General features: G+C 48.2%; 1 protein-coding gene across 1 annotated transcript in view; it reads right to left on the reverse strand.

Moving 5' to 3' along the window:
- RAB12 (RAB12, member RAS oncogene family) overlaps positions 1 to 10,300 on the reverse strand; it is a 68,684-nt gene extending 58,384 nt beyond the window's left edge. Inside the window, exon 1 of the mRNA XM_029066216.2 lies at positions 9,831 to 10,300. Within this exon, the coding sequence (XP_028922049.2) occupies positions 9,831 to 10,239 (409 nt within the window). The 5' untranslated portion in view covers positions 10,240 to 10,300. The remainder of the gene's footprint in view (positions 1 to 9,830) is intronic.
- Positions 10,301 to 13,203: the final 2,903 nt, after the last annotated feature.

Here is a 13,203-nt window from a genome sequence, read left to right on the forward strand (position 1 = left end):
ATTCATGAAGCCTGCTCCAGTGCCGCCTCATATGGCACTATTAACCTTTTCTCCTCCCTACGTGGTTTTTCATCCTGGGCCATGGAAGAGGCCCAAGAACCGTGACAGGGTCTAGCTGCACCTTCGACTCAGGACCCATCTACCCTTCAAAGTCTCCTTCCATCGCTCCAAAAGTAAATTCGGAGGGAGAGGCTTAGCATGACCTAGTGGAAAGTGCATGGGCCTGGGAGTAAGGGGCCACGGGTTCTAATCCCAGCTCCACCATTCACCTGTTGTGTGACCTTGGGCAAGTCACTTAAATTCTCTGTGCCTCTGTCCCTACAAAATGGGGGGATTCGATACATGTTCTCCTTCCCACTTAGACTGTGAAGTCCACCTGGGACCCGATTATGCTGTATCTACCCCAGCACTTAGTACAGTGTATTGCACATAGAAGGTGCTTAAAAAATAACAACAACAATTAACAGTGTTACCACTGCTGTCCACAACAACAGTGGTTTGGAAAGAAACAGTTGTGGTCACAATCCCTCTGGGGGGCCTAAGAGTCCACTGGAGAAACACTGCCCTAGTATTGCCTAAAGCATTTAAATTTGGACCACATTTTCCATTCATTCAATCAAATTTATTGAGTGATTACTGTGGGCAGCGCACTGTACTAAGCGCTTGGAAAGTACAATTCGGCAACAGATAGACACAATCCCTCCCTAACAACGGGCTCACTGTCTGAAAGGGGAGACAGACAACAAAACAAAACAAGTAGGTAGACATCAATAGCATAAAAATATATAAACAGAATTACCAATATATACATATCTTTAAAATAAATGGAATAATAGAATAATAAATATGTACAAGTATATACAAGTGCTGTGGGGTGAGGAAGGGGGTAGAACAGAGGGAGGGAGTAAGAATGATAGGGAGGGGAGGAGGAGAAGAGGAATACAAAGAGGAGCACAGTAGGGATTTGAAATTGATGTACAGTATTTGCGACCTGGGTTGGGAAATAATAATTGAGGTATTCGTTAAATATGAACCCTGTGCCAAGCTTTGTTCTAAGTCTTGGGGTGGATACAAAATAATCAGGTCGGACACAGAACCTGTGCCACATGGGACTCACAGTCTAAGAGGTGGGGAGGGTGGGTATTTTCTCCCCATTTTACTGATGAGGAAACTGAGGCACAAAGAAGTGACTTGCCCAAGGTCACACAGCAGAGGGCAAGTAGAAGCTGGCACCTTTCCAACCAGAAGCCCCAGAAACTCCACTCTAGGTGGGGTAACTCCTAATGGCCAAGGCAGTTTTCCTCTTCCCATCTAAGCTCTGTGAAAAGGCCAACCGTGGGAAGAGGCCCCAGTATATAAGTTTGGAAAGACTGTAGTAATTCTTCCCTGAGCACTGTTTGGCCTGATGGGAGACATATCTGAAGGCTGTCCTCTCCAAATACTGTTTATTAATAATAATTATTATTATTGTGGTATCTGTTCAGCGCTATGTGCCAAGCACTGTTCTAAGCACTGGGGTGGATACAGGGTAATCAGGTTGTCCCATGTGAGGCTCACACTTTTAATCCTCATTTTACAGATGAGGTAACTGAGGCACAGAAGTAAAGTGACTTGTTCCACGGCACAGAGCAGAGAAGTGGTGGAGCGGGGATTAGAGTCCACGTCTTCTGACTCCCAATAATAATAATAATAATGTTGGTATTTGTTAAGCGCTTACTACGTGCAGAGCACTGTTCTAAGCGCTGGGGGAGATACAGGGTAATCAGGTTGTCCCACATGAGGCTCACAGTCTTAATCCCCATTTTACAGATGAAGGAACTGAGGCACAGAGAAGTGAAGTGACTTGCCCACAGTCAAACAGCTGACAAGTGGCAGAGCTGGGATTCGAACATGTGACCTCTGACTTCCAAGCCCATGCTCATCCCACTGAGCCACGCTGCTTCCCTAAGCCCATGCTCTTTCCACTAAGTCAATTTACACTGAATGCTTACAGCCCATATTTCACTATTGAAGATTTTGATTGCTGAACTTTAAAACTGTTTTATTGATGACTGGATTACATTCCTATGTAATTATGTGTGCCTGTCCTCCCCAATTTTGACTGTGAGTTCTTTATAGAAGAGACCGTAGTTTAATGCACTCATTATATTATCCCAGGATTTTGGGCAGTACTTTGCACATTTAGTGGCTTAATAGATAACAGTAATAATGATGAGGATAATAATAATAATGTAAATATTACAAAATGAACTCACACTGCTGTTCTTGCACACTGAAAATTAATTTCCCCATTCATTTACCTACTGATATCTTTTGGATTTGAGAAGAAAAACACACGGCTTGAGAGCCAAGTGAGAATTAGGTCAACTTTTTAATAGCAGCTTTGTAACTGCCGACTCACCTGCCTCTGAGTCTGCTAACATACATAGGGACAGAGCTATAATTCCCAAAAGGTGAAAAGACAGGGCGGGGGGCAGGGGCACGGGACAGACGGGGACACGCAATACTGGAGCAGTGTCCCCCTATTCCCAAAGAAAGGAGGAGGGGGTGGAAGGATCACTGACCTTTCACAACCTTCCTTTCCTCTTGTTCCGCCACCAAGAATCAAAAAGGCTCATGATGTAGGTAGGCATGGCTTTGCAAAACCTAATACTCTCAGGCAACCCAGTGTTTCGCCATGTCAAGAGTCAGTCTTGAAAATAATTTCAAACTTCGAAAAGCTGTCACTATACTTCCTATAGCAAATCTAAACAAACTCTTCTGAAATTCTATCGTGAAGCTTCAGTAGAGGATCTTGCTATTCCTTGTCAGAGAGGACACTAATGACTGTGTTTTTGGAGCTGTAAAAAATGATTTACCACCTACCACTTTTCCATGCTACCTACACACCAAGTCTGTATGAAAGTCTCACCAAATGGTCAACTCAAACTCAATTAACAGGAAATCCTATATTGAAATGTTAGACCAACATATTTTGCTCTAAGTAGGTCAGTTAGTATTATATGATTATTAATTAGCTTTGTCAAACATCTGCAAATTATGCACTAACCCTGATTTTACCATATGAGTTTCTGGTCCCAATCACACTGTCACAACCATGATTTTTAAAAATCTGAACAGAAAGACTTCCAGCACGATTGCCCTAGAAAGTTAATTCCCAATTTAGATCTATTCCAAGTAAAAGGATGCTTACTCTAAGCATGCTGGGTATGATTTGGAAAACAAGCAAATCAAGGCACCACAATATCTTGGGTATTTTTAGCATTTTTTTCCCAAATAACTTAAGGAATTAATTATCCTGTATGCTATTCCTGTGAGAGCAAAAAAGCCACCTTTATCATCCTAATTTTAAAAATGGAAAAATGGGCAGGAGATAAATGGCTCGGTGAAAGGCCACCAACAATTCAGGCTAGGATGTAAAATTTCCAGCCATTCCCCTTAACTGTTCTATACCAGATCTGTCTTTACTCCACAATACATCTGTTTGGGGAAATAAGAATCACTTTCAATACTAGCAGCTTTACATCTAATTTATCACACTAATGGGTACCTCCTTTAGGAAATGAAAGCATAATCTACAAACCTCGCTATTGCTCGCTCTTTGACAATAAGAAAAGAATATGTGAACACGCCCTTTCAAAAATAACCTTTTCCTTTACACCAATTCTGTATTTGTTTTCTTAAGTACAATGACCTCCTACATTGGTGCCGCACAAATCCCGTCGCATCTTAACAAAATGCTTGCCCTCTCCCTTCTCCCCTCCCTGATTGCCATCTTCAACTATTCACACTCCAGTGGCTTCTTCTATAATTCTATATCTATAATTCTACTTATGCTATTGATGCCTATATTGTTTTGATGCCTGTCTCCCCTCCTTCTAGACTGTGAGCCCACTGGGGGCTGAGACTGTCTCTTGCTGAATTGTACCTTCCGAGCACTTAGTACAGTGCTCTGCACACAGTAAGCGCTCAATAAATACGATTAAATGAATTTTTCTCTGCTGCTTTCAAAACATGCTCAGGCATCCCTTAACCTAAAAAACCCCTCCCTTGGTCCCATGACTCTCTCTAGTTATCACCCCCCATCCTCCTCCTATCATTCCTCTTCAAACTCCTCAAGTGAGTTGTCTACATCTGCTGCCTCCACATCTTCTCCAATTCTCTCCCTGACCCTCTCAAATCTGGCCTCTACCGCCTTCACTCCACAGAAACTGCCCTTTCTATGGTCACAGTTAATCTTCTTCTCGCCAAATCTAACAGTCTCTACTCCTTCTTGACCTCTTGGCTACCTTCAACATGGTGAACCACTCTCTTCTCCTTGAAACATTATCCAACCTTGGCTTCACTGACACTGAACTCTCCTAGTTCTCCTATCTTTCTGACTGCTCCTTCACAGGTTCCTCCATGTCCTTTCACCCTCTGACACTGGGAGTCCTTTGAGCCTCAGTTCTGGGTACCCTTTTGTTCTTCATTTACACCCACTCCCATGGCTTCAACTACCATCTCCATGCAGATGATTCCCAAATCCATCTCTCCAGCCCTGACCTCTCCTACTCTTAAGTTTTGCATTTCCTCCTGCCTTAAGGACATCTTTACCTGGATGTCCCGCTGCCACCTCAAATTAAAATTAAACATCTCCAAAACACAATTTCTCCTCTTCCCACTAAAATCCTGTCCTCTCCCTGTTTACCCCACTACTGTGGACAACACCACTATCCTCCCTGTCTCACAAGCCCACAACCTTGATATTATTCTGGACCTATCCCTCTCATTTGACCCAAATATTCAATTCGTCACCAAATCCTGTCAGTTCAGCCTTCACAACAATGCTAAAAAGCTCCCTTTCCTCTCCATCCAAACTATTACCCTACTGATTTTATTTATCCACTTATCCTATTCTGCCTTGACTACTGCTTCAGCCTCCTCGCTGACCTCCTGCCTCCAATCTCTCCCCACTCTTACTTCATTCTGCTGCCCAGATCATTTTTCTAAAAAAAAAAAAATTCCAGCCACATCTCCTCACTCCCCAAGAAACTCCAGTGGTTGTCTATGCGACTTCACAAACAGAAACTCCTGACTATTGGCTTCAAAGAACTCAATCAGCTCATCTTTACCTACCTTTTCTACTACAACCGTGCCCGCACACTTTTGTTCCTATAACTGCAACTTTCTCACTGTATTTCAATCTCATCTAACTTGTGGCAGATCATCTTGCCCACATCCTTCCTCTGGCCTACAACTCCCTCTCCATTTATATGTAACAAAACATCATGCTCCCCACCTTCAAAGCCTCACCGCCCCTTCAATCTCTTTTTCCACAGATACCTTGCCCACATCCTTCCTCTGGCCTCAAACGCCCTCTGCTTTCAGATGCAATAGAACATCACTCTCCCCACCTTCAAAGGCTTGGCGCTACTCCCTCTCCCCTCTGTTTTGCCTACGCACTTGGATCTAAATACTTGAGAGTACCTCACTCTCAGCCCCATAGCATTTATGTACATATCTGTAATTTATTCATTTATTTTTCATGTCTTTTGCCCCCTTTAGACTGTGAGCAGGGAATGTGTATACCAGTTCTACTGCCTGGGCTCTCCCGAGAGCTTAGTACAATGATCCGCAAACAGCATAAGTAGCACAGCCCAGGCGATAAAACATGGGCCATGAGTCGTAAGGACCTGGGTTCTAATTCTGGCTCAGCCACTTGTCTGCTGTGTGACCTTGGGCAAGTCACCTAATTTCTCTCTGCTTCAGTTACCAGATCCGTGACACGGTGATTAAGACTGTGAGCCCCTTGTGGGACATGCCCGGATTATCTCTCTAAAGAAACGTTCTGGGCGTGTCGCCCCCCTCCTCAAAAATCTCCAGTAGTTGCCTATCCACCTCTGTATGAAACAAAAACTCCTCACTATTGGCTTTAAAGCTCTCCATCACCTTAACCCCTCCTACCTCACCTCCCTTCTCTCCTTCTACATCCTAGCCCACACAATCCACTCCTTTGGTGCTAACCTTCTCACTGTGCCTTGATCTTGCCTGTCTCGCTGCAGACCCTTGGCCCATGTCCTACCTCTAGCTTGGAATGCCCTCCTGCCCTCCTCAAATCCGCCACTCTTCTCCTCTTCAAAGCCCTACTGAAGGCACACTTCCTCCAAGAAACCTTCCCAGACTAAGCCCCCTTTTCCTCAGCTCCCCCTCCCTTCTGCATCACCTGACTCACTCCCTTTGCTCTTCCACCCCTCCCCACAGCACTTAGGTATGCATGTGTGTACATATATATAATTCTATGTATTTATATTGATGCTATTTACTTGTATAGCTGTCTGCCTCTTCTCTAGACTATGAGCCCTTTATGGGCAGGGATTGTCTATTGCTGCATTGTACTTTCCAAGAGCTTAGTACAGTGCTTTGCATACTGTAAGCGCTCAAATACGACTGACTGAATGAATGACATGAACTAGTTTTTATCTACCCCAGTGCTTAGTACAGTGTCTGCCGCATAGTAAGCGCTTAAGTACCTTAAAAAAAGGAAGTAAATAAATACTATTGGTTGATCAATTCTAAAAAACACTCAGAGGCCTGGAATAAATATGCTATAAAGGGGGAAACATAAGAATTACTTATTGAGTGCTTTACTATGTGCAGAGCATTGTACTAAACACTTGAATATGGAAATGCATTAAAACTCTAATTAAAAAAAATTAATCTTAGACAGATTATTCTTAACTATATACAAGGTAGAACCATTATTTTGCATTACTTTTAGAAATTATGGACTGTTCGAAACTGCACTGAAGCTCACAAATTTTAAATCCCCCTTATCAAAGGAACCTTAGATGTCAGCTATGATACTAAAATTGTCAGCTCTAAGGGTAGTTTCGTAATGACAAATTAAAATTATGCAGGTTTCTCTCTACCACTCTCAAACACAAATACTGTAGAATTTGAAGATGAACGCTCAAGTTGCCAAATAAAAGCTGATTTAAAAATTTCCATATAATTAGCAAGGGCTTTCTTTCCGATCCTTGCTGCTGACTGAACCTGATATATGGCCATGCTATTAAAATGAAATCTCCCTTTGGACATTTTTTAAATGGTTCCTTTAAGCATAAAAAGCTCAATGTTTCTTGGACTTACCCTGGGAAAATCCCTCGTTGCTTGTGATTCTACGTAATTTCCCTTCACAGTTACAGAATATCCCTTCTATTATGTTGACGGTTGAAGGGGATAGTGTCCTTGATCATATGAGCAACAGAGGTCCTGTTGGCTTGAGGTCAGGATAGCTCATAAGAGGCTTTTCCATTCCAAAAGAGCACCTATGTTAATCCTGTTGCTCTCATCACATTCACACTGAGGTACTACCCGTCTTCCTTAAATTGTCCCTTCAGTTTCAGTTTGATTCAGGAGTATCCAACTTTCTGACCTGGAGCACCGATTAACGGACTTAATATTAGCAGTAGCCACAACAATGGTAAAGGCATTTGTTAGGCAACCACTTTGTGCTAAGCATTGGGACAGGCATGCTTGGATCACACACATCCCTATCACACAGGGCTCACAGTCTAAGGGGGAGGGAGAACAGGTATTTAATCATCGTTTTCCAAAAGAAGAAACTGAGGCCCGGGGAAGTCAAGTGAGTCGTCTAAGGTCAAACCGCAGACAAGCAGGAGTCAGGGAACCTCGGTTCTAATCCCAGCTCCACCACTTGTCTGCTGTGTGACCTTGGGCAAGCCATCTAACTTCTTTGGGCCTCAGTTTCCTCATATGGAAAATAAGGTTGGTCCAATCTGATTATCCTGTATTTACCCCCATTGCTCAGTACAGTACTGGCAAATCACTTCCCTTCTCTGTGCCTCAGTTTCCTCATCTATAAAATAGGGATTAAGAATGCAAGCCCCATGCAGGACAGGGACTGTATCCATCCTGATTTACTTGTATCTACCCCAGCACTTAGCAGAGTCCCCTGCTCATAGTAAGCGCTTAACAAAACCACAGTTATTAAGTACATAACAAATGTCACTATTATGCACACTGTTGTGCGGCAGATAAGGGTTTAGAACTAGAGCGGGGCAAACTGAAAAAAAAATCCAAATAGGAAACAACTCATGTGTCATTTGGAGTTTTAAACGGCTTTTATTTTTTCCTAAATTTTTGTTTCATCTTCCATCCAGAGTCTCTGAGAGCCGTTTCCAGCCAGAGTCTCTGAGCGCCGTTTCCAGACCCGTATATATAAAGTCTTCACTACGGGAATTTTTTAAGGTATTGATTGCATCATGTAAACCTCCCAGTAGCCCCGCAGGGGGTTGTTTTCATGATGCGGCCCCGCCACGGTTTGGCCGGTGCCATTTTCTTGAGGTAAAACGCGAAAACCCCACCGGGTAGCGAAGGCAGGCCAAGGCGGACCACGGGCCCGGCTGACGCCATAGTACTTCCGGGTCATCCTAGAGGGCTGCCCATGTCGCCCGGCCCCTTCCCCAAGGCCAACCGGTTTTCCTCCCCAAGGGGCTCAGGGGGACAGGGGCTCCCCCCGGTCCCCTCGACCGAGAGCGATTAGGGCTACAGAATCGGGCGCCCCCGAAAGTGGCGGGCGAAGGGGCTCATCCGAGGCCGGGGCGGGTGGGGAGGGTCATGAAGCGACTGGATGAGGAGGCGGAGGGGGCAATGGGGGCATGACCGAGGTCCTGCCCATCTTGGCCGGTGACGGGGTGGGGGGGGGGGACGGGGCGGTGTGAGGTGAAACCGGCCGGTAGTAGATCCTCCAGGGATGGCCGGGAATGGCCTCGACCCCCGCTGAATGGAGGGGGGGCAACTGGTGGGGCAGGGGGAAGGGGTCGCACGGGACCCCCCGGGCCCTGCGGCCTAGACTAAACTGGGAAAGAGGGGAGAGGTGGAGGGGATGGGGGGACGGGCATGGGGAGGAGGGCATGGGGGGAAGACGGGGATGGGAAGGGGGAAGATGGGGAAGAGGGCATGGGGGGAAAGACGGGCAGGGTGAGGAGGGCATGGGGGGGAGGACGGGCAGGGTGAGGAGGGCATGGGGGGGAGGACGGGCAGGGTGAGGAGGACGTCGGGGGGAGGACGGGCATGATGAGGGCATTGGGGGAGGACATGGGGGAGGAGGACGGGCATGGGGAGGAGGGCATGGGGGGAAGATGGGGAGGGGGAAGACGGGGATGGGGAGGAGGGCATGGGGGGAAAGACGGGCAGGGTGAGGAGGGCATGGGGGGAGGACGGGCAGGGTGAGGAGGGCATGGTGGGGAGGACGGACAGGGTGAGGAGGACGTCGGGGGGAGGACGGGCATGATGAGGAGGACATTAGGGGGAGGACATGGGGGAGGAGGACGGGCATGGGGGAAGATGGGGAGGGGGAGGAGGGCATGGGGGGAAAGACGGGCAGGGTGAGGAGGGGCAGGGTGAGGAGGGCATGGGGGGGAGGACGGGCAGGGTGAGGAGGACGTCGGGGGGAGGACGGGCATGATGAGGAGGGCATTAGGGGGAGGACGGGCAGGGTGAGGAGGACGTCGGGGGGAGGACGGGCATGATGAGGAGGGCTGGAGGGGCAGAGTTTGGAGGGGCGGAGGATGGAGGAGAGGGCACTGGAGGCGGCGGGCACGGAGGGAGTGGGGGGGTGATTAAGGTGAAAGAGACGCGGGATTCCGGGGGGAGAAGAGGCCTCGCCAAAGCAGGAGGTGAACTAGCAGAGGGTCACGGGCCGAACGCACGTGTGTGTGTGTGTGTGTGTGTGAGCAAGAAAGGGGGGGCTGGAGCAGGGCTGCGGGCCCGCCGCCGGGGCCTGCGGGATCCGGCCCTCCCGGCCCTCCCGGGCCCCCGCTTACCCACGGTGGACTTGCAGGCCTCGCAGAAGGTGTCGTCGGTGAAGCGCTCCATCAGGCTGGTCTTGCCGACGCCGCGGGAGCCGATGATGATGACCTGCAGCTTGAAGTCGGCCGGCCGCGGGGGCTGCTTCCTGCGCCGGGACTGGCCGCCCGACAGCGCCGGGGAGCCGGACGCCGAGCCCAGCCCCAGCCCGCCGACACCAACCCCTCCTCCGCCGCCGCCGCTGCCGCCGCGCCTCTGCAGAGAGGCCGCCGGATCCATGCACACATACGGCCCCCGCGGCCCGCCCTGCCTCGGCCCCACCGCCTCCCGCCCCGCTCCGGCCTGTCCGGCCCCCGCACGGCCCCCGCCGCCGCCGCCGCCGGGAGAGGAAGGGAAACAGCTACTCCGCAGCAGCGGCAGCAGCATCCCGGACGAGGAGGGGCAAGAAGGGGGCAGAGCCGAGCGGGGGAGGGACCGGCCGAAACACCGAGCGGCCCAGCCAGACAAGGAGGAGGGGAACGGGGCGGGCCCGGCGACGCGGGGCGGGCGGAGCCGGCGGCACCGCCCCCTTTCTGACCCCTGAACCCCGAACCTCGGCTGCACCCGACCCCCGACCCGCACCCTTCACCTAGAGCCGGCCGCTGCACGGCTTTTCCTGTCGGGAGAAACAGGGTGGCTTAGGAGAGACTACTACTACTCCATCTTCATGATGTTGTTTTGTTCTCTTTTGTTTTGCTCTCTGTCTCCCCCTTTATTCATCCAATAGTATTTATTGAGGGTTTACTATGTGCAGAGCACTGGACCAAACGCTTGGAATGTACAATTGGGCAACAGATAGAGACAATCCCGGCCCAATGACGGGCTCAAAGTCTGACCTCCGACCCGCACCCCTCAGCTGGAGCCAACCCCCGCACGGCTTTTCCTCTCCGGAGAAACAGGGTGGCCTAGGAGAGAATACTACTACTCCATCTTCATGATGTTGTTTTGTTCTCTTTTGTTTTGCTCTCTCTCCCCCCTTTAGTCATCCAGTAGTATTTATTGAGCGCCTACTATGCAGATCACTGGACTAAAAGCTTAGAATGTACAATTGGGCAACAGATAGAGACAATCCCGGCCCAATGACGGGCTCCAAGTCTGACCCCCGACCCGCACCCCTCACCTAGAGCCAGCCTCCGGACGGCTTTTCCTCTCGGGAGAAACAGGGTGGCTTAGGAGAGAATACTACTCCATCTTCATGATGTTGTTTTGTTCTCTTTTGTTTTGCTCTCTGTCACCCCCTTTATTCATCCAATAGTATTTATTGAGGGTTTACTATGTGCAGAGCACCGGACTAAGCACTTGGAATGGACAATTTGGCAACAGATAAGAGACAATCCCTGCCCAATAACGGGCCCCGCTTATTCATTCAATAGTATTTATTGAGCGCTTACTATGTGCGACAGATAGAGACAATCCCTGCCCAATAACGGGCCCCGCTTATTCATTCAATAGTATTTGCTGAGCGCCTACTATGTGTAGAGCATTGGACTAAAAGCTTGAAATGTACAATTCGGCAACAGATAAGAGACAATCCCTGCCCAATAACGGGCCCCGCTTATTCATTCAATAGTATTTATTGAGCGCTTCCATGGCTTAGTGGAAAGAGCATGGGCTTGGGAGTCAGAGGTCATGGGTTCTAATCCTGACTCCGCCACTTAGCTGTGTGACTTTGGGCAAGTCACTTAACTTCTCTGTGCCTCAGTTACCTCATCTGGAAAATGGGGATTAAAAACTGTGAGCCCCATGTGGGACAACCTGATCACCCTGTATCCCCCCAGCACTTAGAACAGTGCTTTGCACATAGTAAGTGCTTAACAAATATCACCATTATTACGTGCAGAGCACTGTACTAAGTGCTTGGAATGTACAATTCGGCAACAGAGACAATCCCTGACCAATGACGGGCACACAGTTTAAACGGGAGAGACAGACAGCAAAACAAAACACAACAAAACAAGGCAAAATCATCAAGATAGAGTAGTAGTATTCTCTCCTAAGCCACCCTGTTTCTCCCGAGAGGAAGAGCCATCCATGGTCTGGCTCTAGCTGAGTGGTGCGGGTCAGGGGTCGGACTGTAAATCCGCTATTGAGCAGGGATTGTCTCTATCTGTTGCCGAACTGTACGTTCCAAGCGCTTAGTACAGTGCTCTGCACATAGTAAGCGCTCAAGAAATACGATTGAATAAATAAATAAATACTACTCCAGACTGAGCCACCCCTTTCCCTCTGCTCTTCGCCCCCTCCCCATTCCCCCCGTCCCGCCCTCTGTTCTTCCCCCTTCCCCTCAGCACTGTGCATATTTGTAGATATTATTTATTACTCTGTTTATTTTGTTAATGAGGTGTATATCCCTATGATTCTATTTACCTTGATGATGTCTGTGCCAGACTGCTTGTTTTGTTTTGTTCTGCTTTCTTTGCTATCTCCCCCGTTTAGACTGTGAGCCCGTTATTGGGCAGGGATTGTCTCTATCTGTTGCTGAATTGTACGCTCCAAGGGCTTAGTACAGTGCTCTGCACATAGTAAGCGCTCAATAAATACAATTGAATGAATGAATGGGTACTACTAATATTCATTAGTAAGAGCACGGGCTTGGGAGGCAGAGGTCATGGATTTCTAATCCCTGCTCCGCCACTTGTCATCTGTGTGACTTTGGGCAAGTCACTTTACTCTGGGCCTCAGTTCCCCTCATCTGTAAAATGGGGATTAAGACTGTGGGCCCCATGTGGGACAACCTGATCACCTTGAATCCCCCCAGCACTTAGAACAATGCTCTGCACATAATATGCGCTTAACAAATACCAACATTATTATTTATTATTTCCTAAGTACTTGGGAAATTACAATACAAACAGTAAAGAATGACAATTCCTGCCCGTTACAACCTCACAATCTAGAGGTGGGGAGACAGACATCAATACAAATAGACATTAATTCAGGTCAGTGGTTAGAAGTTTTTGTTTCATATGGAGGTGGATGGGTAAACACTGGAGATTTTGAGGAGCGGGGTGATGTGTCCTAAGTGTTTTTCTAGAAAAATGATCCGTTCAGCCAAATGAAGTATGGACTGGAGTGGGGAGAGACAGGAGGCGGGGAGGTCAGCAAGGAGGCTGATGCAGTCACTCAGAAGGGATAGGATGAGTGACTATCTTAACATGGTAGCAGTATGGATGGAGAGGAAAAGGAAGATTTTAGCAATGATGTGACCAATGTGATGTGAGGTGGGACCAACAGGATTTGGTGATGGACTGAAAGAGAGAGGAGTTTAGGAAAACGCCCGAAGTTATGGGCTTGTGAGACAAGAAGGATAGTGGTGCTGTCTTCAGTGATGGGAAAGTCATGGGGAGGACA

Source organism: Ornithorhynchus anatinus, chromosome 5 (assembly GCF_004115215.2).
Source record: "Ornithorhynchus anatinus isolate Pmale09 chromosome 5, mOrnAna1.pri.v4, whole genome shotgun sequence".
NCBI lineage: Eukaryota > Metazoa > Chordata > Mammalia > Monotremata > Ornithorhynchidae > Ornithorhynchus > Ornithorhynchus anatinus.